General features: G+C 42.7%; 2 protein-coding genes across 3 annotated transcripts in view; one reads left to right on the top strand and one right to left on the bottom strand.

Annotated features, from left to right (window-relative positions):
- Positions 1–26378, top strand: part of TUBGCP5 (tubulin gamma complex component 5) — a 98380-nt gene that overhangs the window by 6723 nt on the left and 65279 nt on the right. Inside the window, exons 2-3 of one of the 2 annotated variants that reach the window (XM_084899009.1) lie at positions 4427–4480; positions 4588–4696. In XM_084899009.1, coding sequence (XP_084755135.1) covers positions 4427–4480; positions 4588–4696 — 163 coding nt within the window. Of the gene's footprint in view, positions 1–4426; positions 4481–4587; positions 4697–20363; positions 20492–26378 lie in introns of those variants that run through there. The other variant, XM_084899010.1, reaches the window with a different exon arrangement.
- Positions 18110–18470, bottom strand: LOC311630191 (short coiled-coil protein; the record flags this gene model as incomplete). Its single annotated transcript, XM_084899057.1, has 1 exon — positions 18110–18470. Exon 1 carries the CDS (start codon positions 18356–18358, stop codon positions 18110–18112), a length of 249 nt encoding a protein of 82 aa, XP_084755183.1. The 5' UTR covers positions 18359–18470.

The following is a 26378-nucleotide window of genomic DNA, read 5'->3' as shown; positions in this document are numbered from 1 at the left end:
TTTATTAAATTTTATGTTATGTATATTTTATATAACAGATACAAAATTTTATTTTGAGTAGTTTTAATTTAAATTCAATAAATAAATGTATAAAACTTAACATGTGTTTTTATTTCAAGTTTTTAACACTAAACTTCACTACAGTTAGAAATTTACAAAAAAATCAATATCAGGTAAGTAGGGGGTCTACCCAAAACCGAAAAACATGGCAAGGGGTCTACGGCACAAACAAGTTTGGGAACCTCTGTTCTAAAGCATCTGTGAAAGTCTCCTCCTCTCTCCGGCCCCGCGCTCACCGCTCACTTCGACTTCCGCTCCGCCTCCACACAGCGGTGACATCAGGACTCCGCGTAAAGTCACTGGTTGCTAGATGCCAGTCGGGGCGGCCCTAGCAACCAGTTTATGGTAAATTAATTTTCATTCTGAGACAGAGCCTGGGGGGCCTTATTTTCGGGGGGATGCCTTATATTTCACTCAGAAGGAAATCTGTAAGTAGGTCTTATTTTCGGAGGATGTTTTATTTTTGGGGAAACACGGTAGTTGCTTCTTATATGTGATCGGAGATTGAACTCACAACCTTACTCTAACTAACTGAGCTACCTGGCCAGGGCAAGATTTCATTCTCTTTATGGCCGAGTAATATACCATTTTATGTATGTATTACGTCTTTCTCTAATCATCTATCCATGGGCATTTGGGTTGCTTCCATATCCTGGCTACTGCAAGGACAGAAACTAAAATGTGTATTTAAAGTAATTTTTCTATTAATCATTTTAAATGGCAGTAAGTAGATGGACAACATAATTTCAGAGTTGGAAAAGGACTAAGAAGTTACTGCTTCCTTTTATACAGTGAGCAACTAAATTATAGTAGGTGAATTATGTTCCAATCAGCTATTTAGGGGGTAGAATTAATGTTATTTAGAAGTGTAATTTACTTCAAGGTTCAGATTGTAGGCTTTGATACTAAAAAAAAAAAAAGGAAAACAAAAGTCAATGAGCTATGCTATCTATATCCTCCTATCTAACAAAAGAGTAATATGCAAATAGACCATCACTCCAAAACACAAGATGGCCTCCCCCAGGGGTCAAAGATGGCTGTCCCCATGTGGACACAAGATAGCCACCTCAAATTGGCCTGCAGGGGAGGGCAGTTAAGAGTGACTAGCCCTGCAGGGGAGGGCAGTTATGGGCGATCAGGCCATCAGGGCAGGGCAGTTGAGAGAGACCAGGCTTGCAGGGGAGGGCAGTTGGGGTGGACCAGGCCTAGAGGTGAGGGCAGTTGGGGGAGACCAGGTATGCAGGGGAGGGCAGTTGGGGGAGACCAGGCATGCAGGGGAGGACAGTTAGGGGTGACCAGGATGGCAGAGGAGCAGTTAGGCATCAATCAGGCTGGCAGGGGAATGGTTAGGGGTGATCAGGCTGGCAGGCAGAAGCGGTTAGGGGCAATCAGCAGGCAGCCAGGTGAGCAGTTGGGAGCCAGCAGTCCTGGATTGTGAGAGGAATGTCCTACTGCCCGTTTATGGCTGACCCAGTCAGACATCCCTCAAGGGTTCCCAGATTAGAGAGGTTGCAGGCTGGGCTGAGGGACACACACATCCCCTGTGCATGAATTTTGTGCACCGGGCCTCTAGTGTATATATAAAAGTCTAAGTGACCAGCTGACTAGCTGGCAGGTATGATGTGCACTGACCATCAGGGGGCAGATGCTCGACACAGGAGCTGCCAGGTGACAGCAATTTTGCAGACTTCCCTCTTACACTCCAGGACCTCTCTGGGGATGTTGGACTGCCAGTTTTGGCCCATTCCCCACAGCCACGCCGAGGGACCCCACCTGCTGGAAGGATCCTGCTCACTCTCAAACACCCTTTGAGCCATGGCCCCAGGTGTGGCCAGCCAGGAAGGGACCACGGGAGGTTGGCTTCAGGGCATGTCCAACCCTTCTCGCTCCTCCAGCCACCTTCTAATTAATTTCCTTTCAATGTACACGAATCTGTGCACTGGGCCTCTAGTAATTTTAAGATGCTTTAATCTACCAGGAAAATGAACAATTTGCATTTGCTTTTTTAGAATTGTGGCCATGTTGTAGGCCCTAGAACTTCAGAGAGAGTGAAATGTGGTCTCTGTCCTTAAGGAAGAAAGAGATGAAAGTTAATTATATATGATGATGATAGGGATTCTTAACATGAGGGCCTGAACATAGAATTCAGGTGTTCTAAATTTGGACAAGAAAAAGTTCACCCTAACCTTTAACTAAAAGGTAGCATTTCTTTCGATTATCAATGAAAGCAACAAGCAATATTATTTCTTTCAATTATGAATGAAAGCAACAAGCTTACCTACGAGTGTGTCACTATTAGAAATCACATTTCATATCCTATCTAATAAAAGTAACATGCAAATTGACCATACCTCCGTTATACCCCCAAGCCCCACCCACCAGCCAATCAAGAGTAAGTATGCAAATTAACCCAACCAAGATGTCTGTGGTCACTGAGCAAGCAGGAGGCTTGGGTTTCCCCAGCAATGGAGGAAGCCAAACTTCCAGCACATCGTGGCAGGCCCTGGCCTCCACTCAAGGCTACAAAGTTTCAATTATAGAAGATAAATAAATCCCAGATACCAGGGCCTCCACTTGGGCCGCCAGGGGGCGTGGCTGGCTTGCAAACCACCACAGGCCCCTCACTCAGGCCGCCCCACTCCTCAATGGAACCCCTACCCTGATCCGGGACACCTTTAGGGCAAACCAGCCAGGCCTCTAGTCTATCTATTAAAAGAGTAATATGCAAATTGACCATCACTCCAACACACAAGATGGCTGCCCCCATGTGGTCAAAAATGGCTTCTCCCATGTGGACACAAGATGGCCAGCAGGGGAGGGACCAGGCCTGCATGGGAGAGCAGTTAGGGGCAAACAGGCTGGCAGGGGAGTTGTTAGGGGGTGATCAGACTGGCAGACAGAAGCGGTTTGGGGCCATCAGGAAGGCAGGCAGACAAGCAGTTGGGGGCCAGCAGTCCTGGATTGTGAGAGAGTTGTCCCATATCCAAGAGGGTGCAGGCTAGGCTGAGGGACACACACTGTCATTACCCCCCCACCCCCGTGCACGAATTTCTTGCACCGGGCCTCTAGTCATATTATAGTTGCAGATATTTCTAATATTGTTTATGTCTCGCTTTAATGGTAGTATGGATCCACTGCTATATCTTTTTTTTTTTTTTTTTTTACATTTTTTTATTAAATTATTATCTGTGTACATATTTTAACATTGCCCCTCCCTCCCCAGAGTTTTGTGTCCATTGGTTGTACTTACATGCATGTATACAAGTCCTTCGGTTGATCTATTATCTCCCCCAGATCTCCCTACCCTCCCTGCTGTATTTTGACAGTCTGCTTGTTGCTTTACTGTCTCTTATCTATCTTTTGGTTCATCAGTTTATAATGTTCTTTATTATCCAGAAATGAATGAGGTCATGTGGTGTTTCTCTTTCATTGACTGTTTTATTATATTTCACTCAGCATGATGTTCTCCAATTCCATCCAGGTTGCTGCAAATGATGAGAATTCCTTCTTTTTATGGCAGCATAGTATTCCATTGTGTAGATATACCATAGTTTTTGGATCCAATCATCTGCTGATGGGCACCTAGGCTGTTTCCAAATCCTAGCAATTGTAGATTGTGCTGCTATGAACATAGGGGTGCATATATCCTTTCTGATTGGTGTTTCTAGTTTCTTGGGATATATTCCTAGGAGTGGGATTACTGGGTCAAATGGGAGTTCCATTTTCAGTTTTTTGAGGAAACTCCACACTGTTCTCCACAGTGGTTGCACCAGTCTGCATTCCCACCAGCAGTGCACGAGGGTTCCTTTTTCTCCACAACCTCGCCAACACTTGTCGTTTGTTGATTTGTTGATGTTGGCTATTCTGACAGGTGTGAGATGGTACTGCATTGTTGTTTTGATTTGCATCTCTCTCCACTGCTATATCTTAATGCTTTAAAAAGGAATGTTTCTTATTTATCACAAACTTAAAAATACTTCACAACTGTATTTTAGTATACTTGGTTTCCTTTGTATTTCATTTTATGATTTAAGAGAGGGGAATCCTGACTCTTTACTGGGCTTTATTATGCCATAAAAAAAAAAAAATTAGGAACAGTATAGGATGTGCTATGCTGGGCTTAAATACAGGCCATTATGGGAAGTCAGAGAATCCTGAGGACAGGTACCCCCACCTGCATCCTGAAAGGCCCCTTGAGCGCTCCCTGAGATGCATGGTGGTTTGCCTGGATGACAGGGGTGAAAGAGCGAGCGGAGCACTGCTGAGCATGGCTGAGTGTAGGGTGTTTGGAGACATGGAGGGCAGTGATACTGGTCTGCTGAGGTACATGACAAGATTGATGTAAGAATTGTATTTTGTCTTCTAGATTTCATCGTTTCTTGGATGTCAACAGTCATAAAATAGAAAAGACAGTAGAAGGGTAAGTCAGTTTATATGTGTGTGTATATGTAAATATTCAAAATATGTGTATTTTTATAGATATTTTTGTTAATTTAACTTTCCGTACATTTTTTAAATATATTTTAGAATTTACGAAAAATTCATCATTCATTCTGATCTCGGTAAAGCTGCCAGTTGGAAGCGATTAACTGAGGAATTTCTAAATGCTTCGCTCCCGAACATACAGGAAATAAAGGTAGGCGTTATATTGTGAGAGCTCTCTTGTGTATTTTGCCATTTCCAGTCTGATTATTGTCAACTACTTTCTGTTGATTAAACATTAATTCTCTTAGTATTGTTCACAGGCTAGAGAGGAATATGCTGGAAACTGACCTAAGTATTGTCATGAAGCCCAGTGTGCTTCTGGCTTGAAATAAAAGAAGAAGCATGTGTTTGTTGAATCATCTCAGCCCCAGTCTGCTGTGAAAATTGAGATAAGAGCCCTGGCCGGTGTGGTTCAGTGGATAGAGCATCAGCCTGCTGACTAAAGGGTCCCAGGTTCGATTCCAGCCAGGGACACATGCCTGGGCTGTGGGTTCAATACCTCCAGTAGGGGATGTGCAGGACGCAGCCAATCAATGATTCTCATAATTGATGTTTCTATCTCTCCATCTCCCTTCCTCTCTGAAATTAAAAACAAAAAAAAAATGTTTGTTTGTTTTTTTTTTTAGAAAATTGAGATAAGAAATTGACATAAATAATAGCACTGTTTAGCTATCTCAGGTCTTTTAAATGCTTCTCAGCACTTGGCAATAGGAACTTCCTGTAGAATGCTCATTAGATGCCAAGTGCTGTTGTGAGCACTTTCAGTCATGGGTCCCCAAGATCACCTTTAGGCTTGATGATGCCCTAGAGAAATTCACAAAACTTTAAAAAAAAAAACTGCTCTCCTCACGGTTACGATTTATTACAGTGAAAGCATCCAGTCAGCAATGAGCAAAGGGAAAGATGCCTGCGGTGAGGCCCAGGAGAAACCAGTCAGAAACTCGAACATAATCCTTTCCAGTGAGTTTCATGGGAATGCCCTAATTCACCCAGGGGCTGTGTTAACAACACATGCAAAGTGTTGGGAACCAGGGAAGCTCACCTGAGCCTTGGTGTCCAGGGTTTATATTGGGGTGACTTGTTGCATGGATGTACAGCGCCCATGAGGCTGACCTTAGCAACTCAATCTCCAGCCCCACAGCAGTCAAATGAGACCTCTGGCATAGGAAACAGGCATGTGCTATAACTCCCATTGTTAGCATACATGGTCTGGTGTACGGCCCAAAGCCTCTAGCGTACAAAAACCCTCTTCTCCGCATGATAGTCCACGGCTCAGGTTCTCTCTCAGGAGCCAGGCGTAAGCCGTCCTGCCGACTTTTGAGGTGTTCACAGTTTAGGCAGTCTGTGCCTCCTGAGGTAACTTGTTTAATCTTCATGGTAACCTCTGTTATTGTTTTTAATATATCTTTATTGATTTCAGAGAGGAAGGGAAATAGATATAGAAACATCAGTGTTGAGAGAGAATCATGGATTGGCTGCCTCCTGCATGCCCCCTTATGGGGATTGAGCCCATAACCCAGACACGTGCCCTTGATCGGAATTGAACCGTGACCCTTTAGTCCCCAGGCCGACATTCTATGTACTGAGCCAAACCGGCGAGGGCAGTAGCCTCTGTTGATACTGATAGGCTTTCCCTTTGTCTGCACAAAGGTGTGGACTTTCTTAGGACTAAGAAAGGGCTTTAGACATTTTAAGGAAGGGCTATGAGGTATTTCTGGAAGAGAGAGCCGCAGTCTCTGAGTCCATGCCGTGAGGGTGAGCGGCACACCCCATGTATTGTTCCTGCAAAAGAAGAAAGGCACGTCTGTTTTATATCTCTTGATTCATTTTGTATAGCTTTCTGGTAGCCTATAAAATTTAATAAACAGACCCTATGGGACACCATAATAGTAATAAGAAAAATAATGGCAAATGCTTTTACAGCACTTATTACATGCCAGGCACTGTTACTTTCATAACCACCACAATCAATAGAATCATTTTGGGAAGACTTTATATAACCTCAGTTTCACATGTACCAATGAAAATACCTATGTTTTGCAAATAATTAAATGAAACAGTGTCTGTCACTTGTGATTTTTTACCGTGACCTTTTCATGGCCATCCCCGATCATCCTTCTGTGTACCCAGCAGTAGGGCTCCCTGAATATAGGACCACATCCCCAGCCCTGCAGTGGCCCATGCTGGGTGCTGCGCTGCAGAGCCCTTCCCCTCCTCTCCCGGTGAGCCACCCCGTCCTTTAATATTTATTCCAGGCACCTGAACAAAGAAGATAATCAATATTTGTTGAAGAAATAAATCTGTGTGACCCTTTCTGCAACACTGTCCCTCTCTGCCCCAGTTACACAGGCAGAATTGATTCCTTTCTCCCTTACACCTTTGACACATCGGTGGTAGTATAGCAATAACTTACCAGTACGTGCCATAAAATCCATCCATTGTGAATATACAGATTACCAATTTTCAGTAAATATGTAGTTATACAGCAGCAGTCCAGTTTTAGAACGTTTTCTGTTACCCAAAAGTTTCCCTCAAGCCCATGTGAAGTCGGTGCATGCTTCTATGGCAGCACCAGACAACTACTGATGTGCTTGCTGTGTTTATGAATTTGCCTTTCTGGACATTCCATAAATGAGATCATACACAGTTTTGTGTCTGCTTCTTTTCATGGTGCTTTTAAGGTTCATCCATATTCTATTTCTTTTAAAAGTTGAATAATGTGGCATTTTCTGAATATGCCACATTTTTCTTCACCTGTGATATTTGGATTAGGCTCCACAGCAGTGGTTCTCATCCTGTGGGTTTCAACAGGTTGAGAACCTCTAGCAGGGTCGCCTAAGACCATCTGAAAACACAGACATTTACATTACGATTCATAACAGTAGCAAAATTACAGTTATGAAGTAGCAACAAAAATTATTTTATGGTTGGGGGTCACATGAGGAACTGTATTCAAGGGTTGCGGCATTAGAAAGGTTGAGAACCAGTCTTCGAGAGTATCTCATTGTGGTTTTGATTTATATTTCCCTAATGACTGATGATGTTGGGTGTTTCTTTCATGTATTTTTTTAGCCATTGATATGTCTTCTATGATGTCCATTCAAATCTTTCATCTATTTTTAAATGGGATTTTTTTTTTTAAGTACAGACTATGTTTTTAATCCATATACTTAAATACCAATCTGGGTAACAGCAAAATGAGAAGTCTACATACTAAAAGAAATATTTTTTTAGACAACCAAGACATTTTGAATACATGAATGAAAAGCTAGTTATCATATCCTTAGATACTAGATCTTGAATTTAAAAACTTTTCATTTTGTTTCCTGTTTTCTCTGTTCCTGACTTTCCTTTGTCGTAATTTCCTTTATTTATTTCTTTTGGCCAGTCTACAACTAAATTAAAATTTACAGTCAGATTTACTGAACCTGTCAGTCTAAGATGTTTTAGCTGTCCCCCACCCACACTATATTCAAATCACAGAGATTTACCATTTTGATTCAAAATAACTGAATATTCTAAAGTTTCTTTCTTTATTCCAAAAAAATAAATTATATAGCTCGTTTAGGCTTAGATGTTTTTCAATACAAAATGTTAATGTCCCCCATCCTGTCCACCATAGGACTGCTCTGAAGAGGGGGAAAAATGAGAAAGCAACCTGAAGGGAGCACCCAAGTTCTCTGTGCACCCCTGCGGACACTGACACACACACCTCTCATAATATTTCCAAGATTTTGGGGAAGTTGTGAGGGGCGTTCTAGAAAGTTCTGTGACCCTACATTAAAATGAGCTCACAAAAGAAAAGGCCAAACACGCAGACCATTGAGGTCTTGAGTTGAAATCACGAAGTATATACATGATCAAAAATGTGAAGACTGACCAACCTATACATTTCTGTGTTTAATCAAAGAAGTTCTGCATTAAAAAACCAAACACACATGAAACCTTCCAGAACAGTGATATTTCCACTTCTGAGAATGATTCAGTCCAATTTGAGAATTTCATTATTTCTGGCAGTACGCTGTACAATCCAGCTTAGGAATTCACTCTGTACAGATGAGACTACATCCTGCAGGCCACATGGAGGTGATACTGTCTGGCTAAGTTGCCAAAGAATTCTTGCAGTGTCTCAAATTTATATTTTTATCTATAAGAAGCATGTCCTATTAGCACCTTAACCTCAAGTGAAGTTTTTTGGCACAGAATTCTAGAATCTTCCTATATAATCTTATAATTCTGGTGTCCTTGCCAGAAAATAATGCATCAAAGTACATTTTGAAAATCCTGGCATCATTTACATCTTTGAATGAGTCCATTCTTTGGAATGGTATTTTTCTTCTTATGGAGTCATCAGTTACTTATATATTCCTCATACAAGTTCTTCATCAGTATAATGATTAACAAATATATTTCTCCAGTTTCTATTTTATCTTCTCAGTAAAAATGTTTTTTAATATTTATTGTGGTCAGTGTTAACAGATGTCCCCCATTCCCAGGCCTTCCCCATACTATTGTCTATGTCCATGGGCTATGCATATTTGCATATTATAACACTAGAGGCCCAGTCCATGAAATTCGTGCATGGGGGTGTCCCTCAGCCCAGCCTGAACCCTCTCCAATCTGGGACCCCTTGAGGGATGTCTGACTGCCTGTTTAGGCCCAATCACAATCCAGGAATACTGGCTCCCAACCGCTCGCCTGCCTCTGCCTGATTGCCCTAACCCCTTCTGCCTGCCAGCCTGATCACTCCCCCGCTAGCCTGATCAATGCCTAACTTCTCCCCGACCAGCCCCATTGCCCCTAACTGCCCTCTGTTGCTGGCCTGGTCACCCATAACTGCCCTCCCCTGCTAGTCTGGTTGCCCCTAACTGTCCTTCCCTGCAGGCCCGCCTTCCCCCCCCAACTGCCCTCCCCTACAGGCCTGGTTGCCCCCAATGGCCCTTCTCTGCTGGCCCGGTCACCCCTAACTGCCCTCCCTGCTAGCCTGATCACCCAAAACTGCCCTCCTCTGCTGGCCTGGTCCCCCCAACTGCTCTCCCCTATAGGCCTGGGTTCCTCCCCCCAAACTGTCCTTCCCTGCTGGCCTGGTCTCCCCCCACTTGCCCTCCCCTGCTGGCCCAGTCACTCCTAACTGCCCTTTCTGCTGGCCTGATCACCATTACTGCCTTCCCCTGCAGGCCTGGTCCTTCCCAACTGCCTTCTCCTGTAGGCCTGGTTCTCCCCCACAACTGCTCTCCTCTGCTGGCCTGGTCACCCTTAACTGTCCTCCCTGCTTGCCTGATGATCCACAACTGCCCTCCCCTGCAGGCCTGGGTTCCCCATAACTGCCCTTTGCCAGCCTGGTCACCCCTAACTGCCCACAACTGCCCTTCCCTGCAGGCCATCTTGTGTCCACATGCGGGCAGCTATCTTGTGTCTTGCAATGATGGCCAATTTGCATATTACTCTTTTATTAGATAGGACTAGAGGCCCGGTGCCCGAAATTCATGCACATGTGGGGTATCCCTCAGCCCAGCCTGCACCCTCTCCAGTCTGGGATCGCTTAAGAGATCAAGCCTAAACAGGCAGTTGGACATCCCTCTCACAATTCAGGACTGTTGGCTCCCAACCGCTCACCTGCCTCTGCCTAATTGTCCCTAACTGCTTTTGCCTTCCAGCCTGATAACTCCCTAACCACTCCCCTGCCAACCTGATCACGCATAACTGCCTTCCCCTTGCTGGCCTGGTCTCCCCCAATTGCCCTCCTTTGCTGGCCTGGTCACACCCAACTGCCTTCCTCTGCTGGCCTGGTCACCCCTAACTGCTCACAACTGCCCTCCCCTGCAGGCAACCTTGTGTCCACATGAGGGCAGCCATCTTTAACCTCATGGGGCGGCCATCTTGTGTCTTATAGTGATGGTCAATTTACATATTACTCTTATTAAACAGAATGTTCTTTGGTTATCTCTGCCGTTCTACCTCCTACTCCTCTTTAGTCATTCTGTTCCATGTTTCCATGCTGTTGGATATATATTATTCATCAGTTTACTTTGTTTGTTAAATTCCACATATTAGTGAGATTGTACGGTATTGGTCTTTTTCTTTTTAAAAAAAAATATATTTTATTGATTTTTTTTCTTTTTCTTTTTTTTTTTTTTTTTTTACAGAGAGGAAGAGAGAGGGATAGAGAGAAACACATCGACGAGAGAGAATCATCGATCAGCTGCCTCCTGCACACCCCTCACTGGGGATGTGCCCGCAACCAAGGTTCATACCCTTGACCAGAATCAAACCTGGGACCCTTGAGTCCGCAGGCCGACGCTTTGTCCACTGAGCCAAACCGGTTTCGGTGGTATTGGTCTTTTTCTAACTGGCTTATTTCACTTAGCATAATATTCTCCAGGTCCATCCAAGCTGTCATTAAGGGTAAGAGCTCCTTTTGTACATTCCTAGAGTATTCCACTGTGTAAATGTACCACAGTTTTAACTATTGTAATTAATGCTGCTATGAACATAAGGTTGCATATTCTTTCTGATTGTGTTTTGGGATTTTTAGGATATATTCATAGAAGTGGGATTGCTATGTCAACAGGCAGTTCCATTTTTTATTTTTATTTTTTAATAAACTCCATACTTTTTTCCATAGTGGCTGCACCAGTCTGCATTCCCATCAACAGCATATAAGGCTACCTTTTCTCCACATCCTCACCATGAGCACTTGTGGCTTGTTAATTTATTGATGATAGTCATTCTGGCAGGTGTAGGGTGATATATTATGTAGTTTTAATTTATATCCCTCTGATGATTAGTAACTTTGAGCATCTCTTCATAATTCTATTGGCCATCTGTATGTTGTCTTTGGAAGTGTCTATTCAGATCTTTTGCCCAATTTTAATTGCATTGTTTGTCTTCCTGGTGTTGAGTTGTGTGAGTTCTTTGTATATTCTGGAAATTAACCCCTTATCATACGTATCATTGGCAAATATGTTCTCCTATACATTAAGTTCCCTTTTAATTTTGTTGGTGGTTCGTTTTGCTGTGTAGAAGTTTTTTAGTTTGCTGTGGTCCCATTTGTTTATTTTTTCTTTTGTTTCTCTAGTCATAGGAGATATATCAGTGAAAATACCACTACATGAGATGTCTTAGATTTTAAGGTTTTGTGACACATTTAAGTCTTTTATTCATTTTGAGTTTATTCTTGTGTATGGTGTAAGTTGGTGATCTAGTTTCTTTTCTTTTCTTTTTTTTTTTTTTTTGTATGTGTCTGACCAATTTTCCTAACACCATTTATAAAAAAGACTATCTTTACTTCATTGTATTCTCTTGACTCCATTGTCAAATACTAATTGATATTCATCTGGGTTCATTTCTGAGGTCTCTTTTCTGTTCCATTAATCTACATGCCAGTTCTTGTGCCAATACTGTTTTGATTACAATGGCTTTGTAATATAGTTTGATATCCAATATTGTGATATCCAATATTTGTTCTTCTTTCTCAAAATTGCTATGACTATATGGGGTCTTTTTGGTTTCATATAAATTTTTGGAATACTTTTTCTAGATCTGTGAAACATGCCATTGGTATTTTAATAGAGATTGCATTGAATCTGTAATATTGCTTTGGTAGTATAGACATTTTAATGATACTAATTCTTTCAATCCATGAACACAGTATTTGCTTCCACTTGTTTGTATCTTCCTCTATTTCCTTTTTTCAATGTCCTATTTTCCTAGTACTGGTCTTTTACCACCTTGTTTATTTCCACATATCTTATTTTTTTGTTGAAATGGTATATATATAAGATTGTCTTAGTTTCTCTCTCTGAGAGTTCATTATTGATGCATAAAAATGCCATGGATTTTGGGGTGTTAATTTTGTATTCATAAATTCTGAATTCATTTATTTTTTATTTTATTTTTATTTTTTTAATATATTTTATTGATTTTATACAGAGAGGAAGGGAGAGAGACAGAGAGTTAGAAACATCGATGAGAGAGAGTCATCAATCAGCTGCCTCTTGCACACCCCCCACTGGGGATATGCCCGCAACCAAGGTACATGCCCTTGACCGGAATCGAACCCGGGACCCTTCAGTCCCCAAGCTGACGCTCTATCCATTGAGCCAAACCGGTCCCGGCCTGAATTCATTTATTAAATCTGGTAGGTTTTATGGAGTCTTTCGAGTATTCTATGTATAATATCATGTGAATAATGAGTTTTTCTTCCTCCTTCCAATTTGAATATCTTCTATTTCTTCTTATGTTTGATCGCTATCGCTAGGACTTGCAGTACTATCTTCTTACCTAATAATAGACAAATATGTAAATTGACTTTACCTTTGCTATCCCTGTAACCCATCAGAGTGACTATGCAAATTAACCTAAAAAAAGATAGTGGTTAATTTGCATACATAGACGCCCACGGCCTGTGTCCCAGGAGCATCCTGGCACCCAGGTCACTGAGAGGTAAGGCCTGGGCAGGAGCGGACCCCCTGCGATCGATCGCAGAGAGCTGGGGGTTGCTTCGGCCTGGTGCAGGAGCGGACCCCTTGCTATCGATCACCTGGACAGAGAGCTGGGGGTCTGCTTTGGGCCTGGGTAGGAGTGGACTCCCTGCGATTGATCACAGGGAGCTGGTGGTCCGCTCCTGCCCAAGAGGCTTTTGGCCCAGGTAGGTGCTGAGCTGGTGATCAGAGGGAGCTGGAGGGGCCCTGCCCAGCCCTTGACTGGTGTGAACTATATAGAGCACATGTGTCAAACACACGGCCCGTGGGCCAAATCCAGCCCGCCAGGCCTTGCAATGTGGCCCGCACCGCGCTGTCATCACTGCACTCCGCTGTCAGTTTATGACATTGTCAGTTTATGACTGTTCAGTAAACCATTCGGCCCGAGATTTAGGCTGGATTTTAGACCCTTCTCTGATTGAGTTCGACACCCCTAATATAGAGGAAACACCTTTTCTGACCGCTTGTTGGCTAAGCTTCCTGTATGCCACTGGTACTATTCTTAGTAACTTGGGTAATAAGAATCCAAAAAGGTGATCTAGGGTTTTGCCATCTCACTTCTGGAGAGAAAAATGAAGGTCCACTGCTGGGGGGCTAAGAAATGTCATATCCTGCCCTAGCTGGCTTGACTCAGTGGATAATGCCTCGGCCTGCTGACCGCAGGGTCTGGGTTTGATGCTGATCAAGGGCATGTACCTAGGTTATAGGCTCCTCCCTAGCTGGGGCCCAGATCAGGGCTCATGCAGGAGGCAACCAATCAAAGTGTTCCTCTCACTTTGATGTTTCTCTCTGTCTTTCCCTTTTCCTCTACATTCTCTAAAAGTCAATGGAAACATATCCTCGGGATTAAAAAAAGAAAGAAATGAATATCCTATGAAAGATACATCTTGAAAATGCCTAAAGAAAGTTGTCATTTTTTCTTGGTGAAGGGACTGGAGTTCGTGTTGATGAAAACACCTTGGTGTCTGTGGTGACTGGCAGTAACAGCAGCAGTGGGGTGATGGGGCTGGTGCCTTCAGATCAGCCTGGTTGCCTCCTTGAGGCACGGGCCTAAGCCATCAGTAAGACATTCCCTGAGGCCTCCCAGTATGTGAGAGGGGGCAGGTTGGGCTGAGGGGCCCTCCCACCCCCAGTGCACGAATTTCATGCACCGAGCCCCTAGTCCTATATAGTAAAAGGCCAGGGGCCATAAGCGGAACATCCGGTTGCCACGAGGTGCATTGACCACCTCAGTCCTGCGGCGCAGGCAGGCTGGTGGGGCGGGACTGGGGACTGACAAGTGGGCTGAACGGCTGACCTCTTGGTCCCTCCCCCGGCCCTCAGGCTCCAGTGGATCAGCAATGGTGAACAGGGAAACCAGGGTGGGTGGCGAGAGGACCAGGCTGGCTGTCGGCCATTGGGATCCCTAGCTCATCCCTGGTTGCTCAGGGACTCAAGCCGGCAGGAAAGCACCAACTTCACCTCCATGCGTGTGCGCCAGGCCAGCCACTGATAGAACGCGCTGCCTGCTCAGGGCCGCTCACGGAGGTGGCGCCACTGCTGCTGGGACTTGTGGTGCTGACTGAAGCTGTGTGGCACGCCCGCGGCCCACCCTGGCGGCAGAGGGGGCAGAGGCCACGGAGGCCTGGGGACTGCAGAACAGGCAGAAGATGGCCCTGATCACAGGCTAAGCCTAGAGACCCTACCCGCACAATGTCATGCACTGGGCCTCTAGTGTTGAATAAGAGTACTGAAGGAGAGCATCCCTGTTTTGTTCTTGTTCTTAGGGGAAATGGTTGTAGTTTTTGCCCATTTAGTGGGAGGGATGTTGGCTGTAGTATATAGTTTTTATTATGTTGAGGTATGAACCTTCTATTCCCCCTTTTCTGAGAGTTTTTATCAAAAAAGCATGTTGGATTTTGTCGAATGCATTTTCTGCATCTATTGATATGATTATGTGATTTTTGTCTTGCAATATGTTTACCGTATGTGCTCTATCTTGTTTATTAATTCATGAATATTGTACCAGCTTTGCACTTCCAGAATAAATCCCACTTGTAATGCCAGGGGTCTTAATCCAGCATCTAGAAGGGTTCAAGAATTTGAACAAGGCGCTGTATGTAAATTAATAAAGAGTACAGAGACTAAACATAATTTTGGAAGACATTTTGGGAAATCAGAGAAAACTTAGCTACAGAAACCAAGTTTTCCTGTCTCTCTAGACCTCTTGACACAAATTGTCCTAAGGCACGGTAGTTATACACATCAAAGGCAAGGTTTAGTATACAGAATCCATTGTCAGATTGGGGGAACTGCATTCGGCTGTTCAGGTGTTTGGCCAGCAGGAGGCAATAACATGTAGATTGAAATGCCCTCAGCTGTCTGGCAGCAAGCAATCATTTATGCATCCTTTTCAGCTTTGGGAAATGCTCTCAGCCATTTCCAACAAGCAGTAATATGTATTTTCCATATTGCTGAAGGCTCAAGGTCCACCAACCTTTTGATGAACTTCTTGAATTTATGACCTGCTAGAATTAGCTTCTGGCACACTTGATTGTGGTGTATGATCTTTTTAATATACTATATTTAATATATTTTTGATATATTTCTTGCTAAAAAAAAAAATGTGGATTTTAGCATCTGTGTTCATCAGGGATATTGGCCTGTTGTTCTCTTTCTTTGTATGAGTTTTGGAAGATTGTATTTTTCTAGGAATAAGTCCAGTTTGTCCCATTTGTTGAAGTAGAAGTTGTTCTTAGTGTTGTTGTTTTTTACGATCCTTTATATTTCTGTGGGGTCAGTTGTTACTTCACCTTTTTCGCTTCTGGTTTTGTTTATTTGGGTCCTCTCTGTTTCCTTTGTGAGTCTGGCTAGAGATTCATCAATCTTGTTTATCCTTTTTGAAGAACCATTTCTTGGTTTAATTGATCTTTTGTGGTTTTTTATCTCTAAGTCATTTATTTCCACTCTGATCTTTATTATATCCTTCCTTCTACTTATTCTGGGCTTTTCTTTTTCTTTTATATCTAATTTAAGATGTTATGTTTAAATAACTTATTACCAGTTTTTCTTGTTTTTTGTTTTGTTTTTTGAGGTAGGCCTACAGTGCTATGAATTTCCCTCTCAGTACTGCTTTCACTGTGTTACAAAGATTTTTGGATTGTTGTGTATTCATTTTTATTTGTTTCCATGATTTTTAAAAAATATATTTTATTGTTTATTTACAGAGAAGAAGGGAAACATTGATGAGCTGCCTCCTGCACAGCCCCTACTGGGGATGTGCCCACAACCAAGGTACATGCCCTGGATGGGAATCCAACCTGGGACCCTTCAGTCTCCAGGCTGACGCTCTATCCACTGAGCCAAACCAGTCAGGTCTCCCTTAGCCTTTTTTTTTTTTTTTTTTTTTTTTTTTTCTTTTCTTTTTTTGTCTACAAAGCTCCTGGCTTCACCTTCAATTTTGTTTTTTGTTTGTTTGTTTTTTCTCTGAAACAACCTTTTATTAAACAGCAAAGCAAAACTGCAACACAATTTTAAACATTTGTAAATTAGGTAACAAAAGGGATGCAAAATATTTTGCAGTATGATTATACCAGTATAATCATATAGCTAAAGTCATTCATTGAATTATACACACATACAAACATAAGATTATTCCATGATTAAAAGTAACCCAAATCTAGTAACTATAATTTATATTATTGAATCTTCCTATATTTTAATATTATTTTATATTAATTTCCTTAGCAAATGGAATCTACAAACTAAATTTAAAAAAAACTGTTAAGGAATGATTAAAACTCTGCATACTAAGTAGCTGGGCTTACAGAAAACTCTGGGAGAAGTAGTGAGATAAAATACTGAGAACATTATCAATTACTTTGCATGAAAACTCCCATTTGGTTCATGATTCTGATACTAATACACTCAAAATATTTTGCAAAAATTGATCTGCTAGATACTATAAATGTACTTTGAGACCAAACTCTTTGTAACTATTGTAGATGCGGTTTACATAAGTGAGTCAAACTTAATCCACTTTCATATATATTCCCCAAAAGATCTAATCTGTGCCAGAGAGAACACAAATCTAGAGTAAAAACATGTGGAGTTGATTACTACTGTTTACCAAGTACTTTTCTCATCCTATTTCTATTTTCCTCAAAATTTTTGTATTTCCAACATCTGTACAACCAGAGCTCATCTTTTCAGATTCCAAATTATTTTGTGTAAAAGGAAGTTTTCAATCATAAAATTTTCCAACTTGCCAATTCAGCTTCAAGGAAAAACCCCACTTCATTTTTATAGCTTCTGTTTTCAAATGATTAAAGAAAACCAACAATCCTACCTAAATCCCAGTATTAAATACAGTCATGCGCTGCTTAATCACAGGGATACGTTCTGAGAAAAGCATCACTGGGGAATTTTGTTGTGCAAACGTCACAGGTTGCACTTTCACAAACCTATTGTAGATGATATAGCCCACCACCCACACCGAGGCTACCTGGTATTCTACCTGTTGTATCTTCACTCTGTCATGGACTGAAACATCATTATGTGGGCGGGTGGCTGAATAATAAATAACAACCCCTAACTTTTGGTTAAGTTATAACAATCCTGTTGAGGTTACTCTCATAAATGATTAGCTACTAAGATTGCTCTTACAAATGTGAAACCATTTTTTCCTTCAGGATAAGGGAAATGGGAAGGAAGAAGCAAATGAAGAAGAGGCACAAGATGGTAGACAGGGTGCATAAAGCTGTGCATTCAGTGCATGATTTTGGTTACTTTTCACAACATGGTTATTTTCTTGTATCTCCTACTATATAATAAAAGACAGTGCTGAACCTAAATTTGATAAGACATCAAGTTTCATAAATATATGCATTTCTAATTATAAAGTCTCTACATTTTCATGTTTTCATAGACTAACATAATACACAAACTCACGGAAGTCTGTTATGCTCTTAATTTTGCCTAGATCTGACATTATCTTCATAAATATTCAATAAAGCCACAAAAGTACTATGACTTCTGGAATCTATCCAAGTTTTTTAAAAAAGATCAGCAGCAATCCATAACAGAGAAAGGATATCGATCTTTTACTTAATTTTGCTTTTTGTGTCAGTTGTTTGAAAAACACTAGAAGTTGACATGAGGTTTTCTGTATATTGTCCAAGAACTTGGTTTTCTGATGTTAGCTTCAGATTTTCTTTCTTCACTGCATCTACCCTTGCAGAGAGGTCTTCAAGTGTGTGTTGGAGTTCCAACACTTGATTAATAAGTCGTGTTTTTTCCTCCAGTTCCACCTGATTTTCAGGATCAACTGCATCCATGTCAGCATTCATCATCCTGGGTAACAAACTTTTGGACCTCGGATACAAAATCCTTGGTAACTGGTCTGCCGATCCAGGCGCCGGGAGGGGTAGGTACCTGGCGGATGCTACAGGCCCCGACACTGGGAGCGATGTCAATTTTGAATGATAGCTTTGCTGGATAGAGTATTCTTGGATTCAGTCCCTTGCTTTTCATCACTTTGTAACTTCATGCCACTCTCTTCTGGCCTGATGTGTTTCTGTTGAGAAATCAGTTGATAATCTAATGGGAGATCCCTTGTAGGTAGTTTTCTGTCTCTCTCTTGTAGCCTTTAATAGTCTTTCTTTGTCTTTTACATTTGCCAATTTAATTATATGTCTTGGAGTAAGTCTTTTTGGACTCATCTTGATTGGGACTCTCTACTTCCTGGTCTTTTGTGACTTTTTTCTTCACAAAGTTAGGGAAGTTTTCTCTCATTATTTCTTCAAACAGATTTCCTATTTCTTGCTCAGTATCCTCTCCTTCTGGCACCCCCATGGTGAAGATGTTGTTTTGATTTGTGTTGTGCCAAAGCTCCTTTAAACTCTCTGACTTTATTCATTTTTTTTTTCAGTTGCTGCTCTGCTTGGTGTCTTTTTCTACCTTGTCTTCTAACTTGCTAATTTGGTCCTGAACTTCTTCTAGTCTACTGTTGAAACCTTCCATCGTGGTCTTTATTGCCTGCATTCTTCATTTTCTCTTGATTCTTTTCATGTTGGTGTATTTCTCATTCAGCTCCTTATAATTCTCATTGAGCTGCTTGTATTTCGCATTCAGCTGTTTGTGCATCCTTATAACCATTACTCTACCTTCTTTCATTTACAAGTTGTTTCTTTGTATCCCATTTTTTGCTGTTCCTTTGTATTTATTTCTGTGTATTAGATCAAGCTGCTATGCCATCCAGATTTTTGGTGTTGGTCAAATGTTTTTTGGGACCAGTGGAACAGTGTCTCAATCTCCTGGCCTCCTGAGCTGGGCTTCCCCCACTCAAGATATTTGGGTTGCCCTGTGGTGGTTGTTTCTTGAATGTTGTCCGTTTGTGGATGGAGTCTACTCTCAGGGTGTCTGATTATATGTCTCATTCCCTACCATGTCGTGCCAGCCATTGAGGAGATGCTGTCTGAATAGCACAAAATACAACAAGATAAGACACAACACAGAAGGAAGAGAACAAGAATGTATACAAACCCCTATAGCCCCATGATCACGAGAGAAAAGAGAATTAAGAAAGAGAAAAGAGCAAGAATGATGGAACAAAAAGAAAAAATATATGGAGGAACATAACAAAAGAAAAACAAATAAAGCAAAAAGCACAAACAAAAAACACCCAGAAAAGTTGGGTAGGGGCAGAATCTATAGATATAGAGCTTAAATAAAGAAAATAAGTTTTGGAATCAGGTAATCTAAGTCCTTTAACTTTTTCTTTTTCAAAATTGTTTTGTTTATTGTGAACCCTTTGAATTTCCAGACACCTTTTAGGATCAGCTAAATTTCTCCTGTAAAAAGTCCTCCTGGTGTTTTGGCAGGCTTTGTGCTAAATCTGTAGATATTGGGGAATGGGGGCAGAATATTGATTTGGTTGGCTTGAACTCTGCCCCCCACAAAAATTAAGTTCAAGTTCTGTCTCCTGCTACCTGTGAATGTAACCTTACAGGTCCTGTACAATGTGAGCGAGTTAGCATCAAGTCCTGCTGGAGCAGGCAGCTGACGGGTGTCCCTGTCAGAAAATAAACATTAGAGCCCTGCCCTGCTGACTCAGGCTGGAGCCATGTGGCTGCCGGCATCAGCAGGAGCTGGGAGGGGAGGCATCCTTTCCCTCAGCTTCAGAAGGGCTGAAACGGCCATTCTTACCCGAGGACATGTTCATTCCTGTGGAGAGAGAGGGGGAGGGAGAGAGAGAAACATCCATCAGTTCCATCCCACATGCATCCTGACCACGGCCAGGGATTGAACCTGCAACCCAATTATATACTTTGACCAGGAATCAAATCTGCGACCTTCAGTGTATGGGATGACATGCCGACTAATGGAGCCACACCAGCCAGGGCTGAGATGCCAACATCTTGATCTTGGACTGCAGACTCCCATATGTGAGAGAGTAAATGTATTTCAAGCCGTTAAAATTTATTGTAAGTTTGTGGTATTTTCTTGTGACAACCCAGGGAAACTAATACGGAATCTTGTTAATATTAAGTCTAATCTGTGAATGTGACTCCCTCCTTTTAATGTGATAGATCATCTTTAGAAGTCTAATGCGCTATCCATTGCGCGACAGAGCCTACCTAATGTGATAGATCATCTTTAATTGTTGCTTAGCAACTTTATTTTTCCAGGTATATATCTTGCATTTTTTTAATGTTTATTCCCAAATACTTTATCCTGTTTGGTGTTATTATGAAAGGAATTGTCTTCTTAATTTCGTTTTCAGATTCCTTATTGCTAGCATATAAAAAATATTTTATTCTTGATAATAGCTTTATTCTTGCAATTTTCTTCTGGATTGCTTAGTATACTATATAATAAAAGGCTAATATGCAAATAGACCGAATGGCAGAACAACCGTACAACTGGTCGCTCTGATATGCTATGACCACCAGGGAGCATGTGTGGAAAGTAGTGGGCCTTCGCCATGGCGGGATGGTGGAACAGGTGAGCGGGGGCACCAGACCAAGGCAGGGCGCCGGTCACTGTCACTAGGGCAAGCCTCTGGTGGTTACTGAAAACTCTTTGCTCCCACACACCGCGGCCCCACCTGGTACTCATACCTGCTGCCGGCGCCAAGCCCACTCACACTGTCGGCATTGGAGATACTGCTAGCACCCACTGCCAGCACCGGCCCCGCTCACAGCTGGCGCCAGAGCTGCCTCTTGCACCCACTGCTGGTGCCCGGTGCCAGTCCCGATCAATTGACGCCATCAGCAAGTGCAAGTGGTGGCTGCTGACCCTAATCACCCCTGAGGGCTTCTCCACTTTCCCCTGCTTCTGAGGGGCAATTAGGGCAGCAGCCACCACTTGCACCCACTGCAGACACCAGCCCCAATTGCTCTGTGCTGTCAGTGGGTGCAAGCAGCACAGCGCCATCAGCGTGTGGTTGGAACAGGGCTGCCAGCAGACAGAACCAAGGGCCACGGCGGGAGGGGCTGGGCAGGGGCACAGATGATGAGCTGATGCTTGCCCCTGTGCTTACTGCAACCTCACAGCCCACAGTTCCTTTCAAGGTGCACAAATTTGTGCACTGGGCCCCTAGTCTGTGTGTGTGTGTGTGTGTGTGTGTGTGTAATATGTTAAGTGTCTGTCCAGGTAATGACATCACATAGCAACACCCAACTTCCTCTCCCTAGCGACTACCCTCCTTATAGTTTCTTCATCACAGGAACAAAACTTGCTTTATAGCCAGTTGAAAACATTTGCACTTTAACCAATATCTGTGAAGTGTTTTCCCATGCCTCATCTCATTTGATCCTCACAAAAGTCCTGGGGTAGGTATAGGAGATTCGATGGAATCCTATTTTCCTTCTTTCTTTTTTTATTTCTTTATTGATTAAGATCTTAAAAATGGGTCATTATTCCCCATTACCCCCCACCTCCCATTCATATCCCCACCCTCTCTGTTGTTTGTGTTCATTGATTAGGCTTATATGCATGCATCTAAGTCCTTTAGTTGACCTTTCCCTCTTACTCCCACCCTCCCATACCTTCCCTGAGGTTTGACATTCTGATTAATGTTTCTCTGTGTCTGGATCTATTTTTGTTCATAAATTTATTTTGTTCATTATATTCCTCAAATGACTGAGATCCTGTGATATTTATCTTTCTCTGCCTAGCTTATTTCACTTAGCATAATGCTCTACATCTTCATCCATGTTGTTGCAAATGGTAAGCATAGTATTCCATTGTGTAGATGTACTAGAGTTTTTTAATCCACTCATCTGATCTTAGCTATGGTGAATTGTGCTGCTATGAACATAGGGGTTCTGATTTGTATTTCTAGTTTCTTGGGATATATTCCTAGGAGTGGGATCACTGGGTCAAATGGGAGTTCTATTTTTAATTTTTTGAGAAAACTCAAGTAAAATAAAGAGAAAATAAAATTACACTTAAAAAAAACAACAACATAAAATAGTAGTAGTAATAATACTGATTGAAATGAAAATGTAATTAAAAAGGTAAAATCAAGTGAGGAAAAAAGAAAAAAAATTAGTTTCTGAAGTAAAAGATTTTAAAAAATTAAAATAATAAAAATAAAATGTGCAGTAGTGAAGGTCATTCACTTCCTCTACTGTTCTGTTTAGCACGCCTGTTTCCCAGTCAGGACAGTATTGCATTCCCTGCGTTCCACCGCTCCTCAGTGTTGTAAGCCAACCCTGATTTTTAAGCAGGCAGTGTGTCTTTTCTTATATTCCTTTATTTATGATTACACAAGAGGCAATTTGTGATTCAGCCCCTGCGTGGCAGTGTTTCTGGATTGACCTCTGGGTCTGTAGATCCTCTCTAGCCTGTGCTTAGGTCTGCTTTCCCTGTGACACTCAATGCTGGTCTGTGGAAGTGGGCCGCCCTGGAGCTGGTTCTCTGACAGTCACTCCCCGCTCTGACCCCCAGGTTCCAGAAAAACAACTTTCCCCTGCAGTCTCCGAGGGTGTCCCCAACTGGGCAATCTCATGCGTTAGGCCTAGCATTCAGAAGCAAGGATTCAAAGAGGAAAAAGCGCAAGTGTGCAAACTCTGGGCCACGTGCAAGTCTGCACAGTCCCCTTTTCCCCCTGTGTCCAAGCAGCTGGCACACTTCCAAACTTCAGGCTGTCCTTCTGTGTCAGCAAAATGGGTTGGTTTTTAGAGATCCCCTCTGTTAGCAGCTCTGAGGACCCCCTTCCACATTCACGGATCACGCCAGCCCAACAGCCACGGATTTTTCTAGGTGCAGACTTCCCTGATTCTCCAGCTCCCACAGTGCGCGCTTTTCTCTGTCCTGCCGGGATCAGAGACCTCACCTTATCCCAGGCGAAATCTGACCTTTCTTGTGGTGGAGTGTAGAGCTCCTCTGAATCGCGTGTTTGCGCCAATTGGGGACCGGTGCTCTGGGGCTCGCAGCTGGTGGGTGCCGCAGTTGTAGATTTTTAGGCTTCCGATAACATCCACTTTCCCCTTCAAGATGGCACGCTCTCTGCATCTGAGCCATTGGTTCTGGGAGAGAACCCAGCAGCAGTAGAGGCTCCTGGTCAGGGGCGCCCTGTCCTGCAGTCCCCACCTTTTCCTGTAGTTTAGCTGTCCCTTAACTCACCAATGGACACTCCCCGTGAGACCCTCAGCTTTCCTATCTGCTCCAGGATAAGGCTCGGAACATGTCTGTCTCTTCCATCGCCATTTTTTTCTGTCAGAATCCTATTTTCTTTTCATTAGCTGGAAAACGGAGATTTAGAAAGCCTAGAAACTTGACTCAGCTGAAAAGAAGTAAGAAATGGTGGACCTAGAAAATGACTTTAGGTTTTTTGTCACTGTGCAGAATATAGTCAAACACTGCTGCAGTTAAATATTTCACCCTTTGTTCTCCCTGCATGATCTACAATAATAATCTGCTTTGTGTTGATTTTTACTGCTGTGTTGTGAACAATTACCTAAAAGAGAAGTTGGGGTGCTTCACTGGGTTGGAAAACGTTTAGCTACATCAGAAAGCAGGTCTAATTAAGCAAGTTCATTCTATATGTATAAAAGACTAAGTTGATTGGCAAATGTGCGATACATATAAAGCTCTCTGGCACCAATCACACGTGTGTTTTGATGTGTCATTGTCGATCATGAATTTGGTTGATACTTCTATTATAAGGGGTGAATAGTGATATTAAAATATTTCTTCTAATTAGTTTCCTCTCAGTGTGCATGAATTCCTGCACCAGGCCACTAGCTTTCTATAATCATGTCATCGCTGATTAAAGTCACTCCTTCCTTTCTGGTATAGAGTAGTTTTTGTTTTTCAGCTTACTGTATTGCTGGAAACTTCGAAAAAATGCTGAACAAAAGCCAGAGTGCACATCTGTGCCTTGTTACTGGCCTTGGAGGGAAAGCTTCAGTTCTGGCCATTATTATGTTAGTTGTAGGTTTCCACTGAATCCCCTTCAGCGTGTTGTGCATGTTCCCTTTTATTCCCAGTGTGTTGAGAGCAAGTGTTGAATTTTTGTCAGATATCTTTCTGCATCTTTGAGATAATGTTTTTTTGCTTTGTATTCTATTAATGTGATGTCTTCTTCAGCTGGAGCTGCCATACAAAATACCAAGGACTTAAAAACAGAAATTTCCTTTCATAAGCTGAGGAGGCTAGAAGGTCTAAGGTCAGTGTGCCGGCCAGTTTGGTTGCTGGTGAGGACCCACTTGACTGGTAAAAGGCCACCTTCTCTCCAAGTCCTCACATGGCCAGAGAGCTCTTTGCTATCTCCTTTTGTTGTTGCTGTTAATCCTCACCTGAGGATATTTTTCCCATTGAGTTTTAGAAAGAATGGAAGGGAGAGAAGAGAGAGGGGGAAAAAAAATTTAAGTTTCTTGATTGATTGCCTCCTGCACGTTCCCTGACAGGGTCTAAGGATCAAACCTGCAACCCAAACATGTGCCCTTGAACAGGAATCGAACATGTGCATGAGCCACACTGGCCAGGGCTCTGCTATCTTTTTTTATCCCATCGGATCAGGGCTCCAACCTCATGACCTAATTACTTCCCAAAGACCCCACCTCCAAATACCATCAAATTGGGGATTCGAGTTTAAACATGTGAATTTGACATTCAGTCCATGACATATGGTATATTACTTCAAATGATTTGGGGTATTCATCTGCTTTATTTGTGTGTGGACTGAGAAGTACATGCATACTTAAGTCCACTTTCAAGTCTGTCCTTGCTTGTACTTTGTTAGTTCTCATCTCCTCTGTGCACGGGCTCCACTCCCTTAGCCAGCAGCACGTGAGAGGCATGGGTCCACTCGGCCTGCTGTGCATATCACAGCCTCTAGTCAGTCCCAGACATGTGGGGAGCTTAGCAACCCCCTGTCTGGCCCCCAGGAGCTGCTTGGTGAACCCTCAGCTGTCCTGCCGGCCCACTACTTGCTCCACACGGCCAGCAGTCACTGGCTCCCCTGCTCACTTGCCACTGCAGTTGCCACTTTAACAGACAGCTCTCAGGATCAAGTAAACCTCCTTGGAGAACAGCAACAAGGCTGCTTGTTTTCACTCTCTGTCCACTCTGATGGAGCTGGAGGGAGGCGGGGAGATGGTCCCAGGCAGATGTGCCACAAACTCACACTATTCGTTAACAGACTCTGCAGCCCATCAAACGTGATCAGGAGTTTGCATCCAAGAAAGAGAGGCTTTTTTAGTTCAGGAAATGGTGCCAAGCCCAGAGTCATGGGTAAGCAATGCTCAAAGACCTGGCTCCCTGATGGCTTCCAGGGAATGTATATGGGGGACAATCATTAATCATGGTATGGTGGCTAACAGAGTTGAGATCATGCTCTCTGCTGATTGGTTGGGACCAGAGGAGGAAGTAGTTGGTTTTTGTATCATGTCCTGATACAATCATGGCATTGTTCTGTCTGGTTTCTTGAGGATGTGGTCGTGGGGTTATTCAGGGTTTCAACTGAAGTTATGGTGTTATCTTTACCTTGACGAAAACTGTTTCCGAGGTCCACAGACCTGAGGCTTGTTCTTAAGACAGTTTGTTTTTTAAATATATATTTTATTGATTTTTTACAGAGAGGAAGGGAGAGGGATAGAGAGTTAGGAAGATTGATGAGAGAAAAACATCGATCAACTGCCTCCTGCAAATGCCCTACTGGGAATGTACCTGAAACCAAGGTACATACCCTTGATCAGAATCGAACCTGAGACCCTTCAGTCCACAGGCTGACACTGTATCCACTGAGCCAAACTGGTTAGGGCATCTTGACAGTTTGATGTTGACCAGACTCTGATGTCCTAAGAGGGAGTGAATGGGACGGAAAAGAGAATGGGTCATGTTTAAGAAATAGAGTTTCTG

The sequence above is a fragment of the Pipistrellus hanaki genome, assembly GCF_964339955.1.
Source record: "Pipistrellus hanaki genome assembly, chromosome: 11".
Classification (NCBI taxonomy): domain Eukaryota; kingdom Metazoa; phylum Chordata; class Mammalia; order Chiroptera; family Vespertilionidae; genus Pipistrellus; species Pipistrellus hanaki.
Note: the sequence above shows the minus strand (reverse complement) of the source record. Positions and strands in the feature narration are given on the sequence as shown.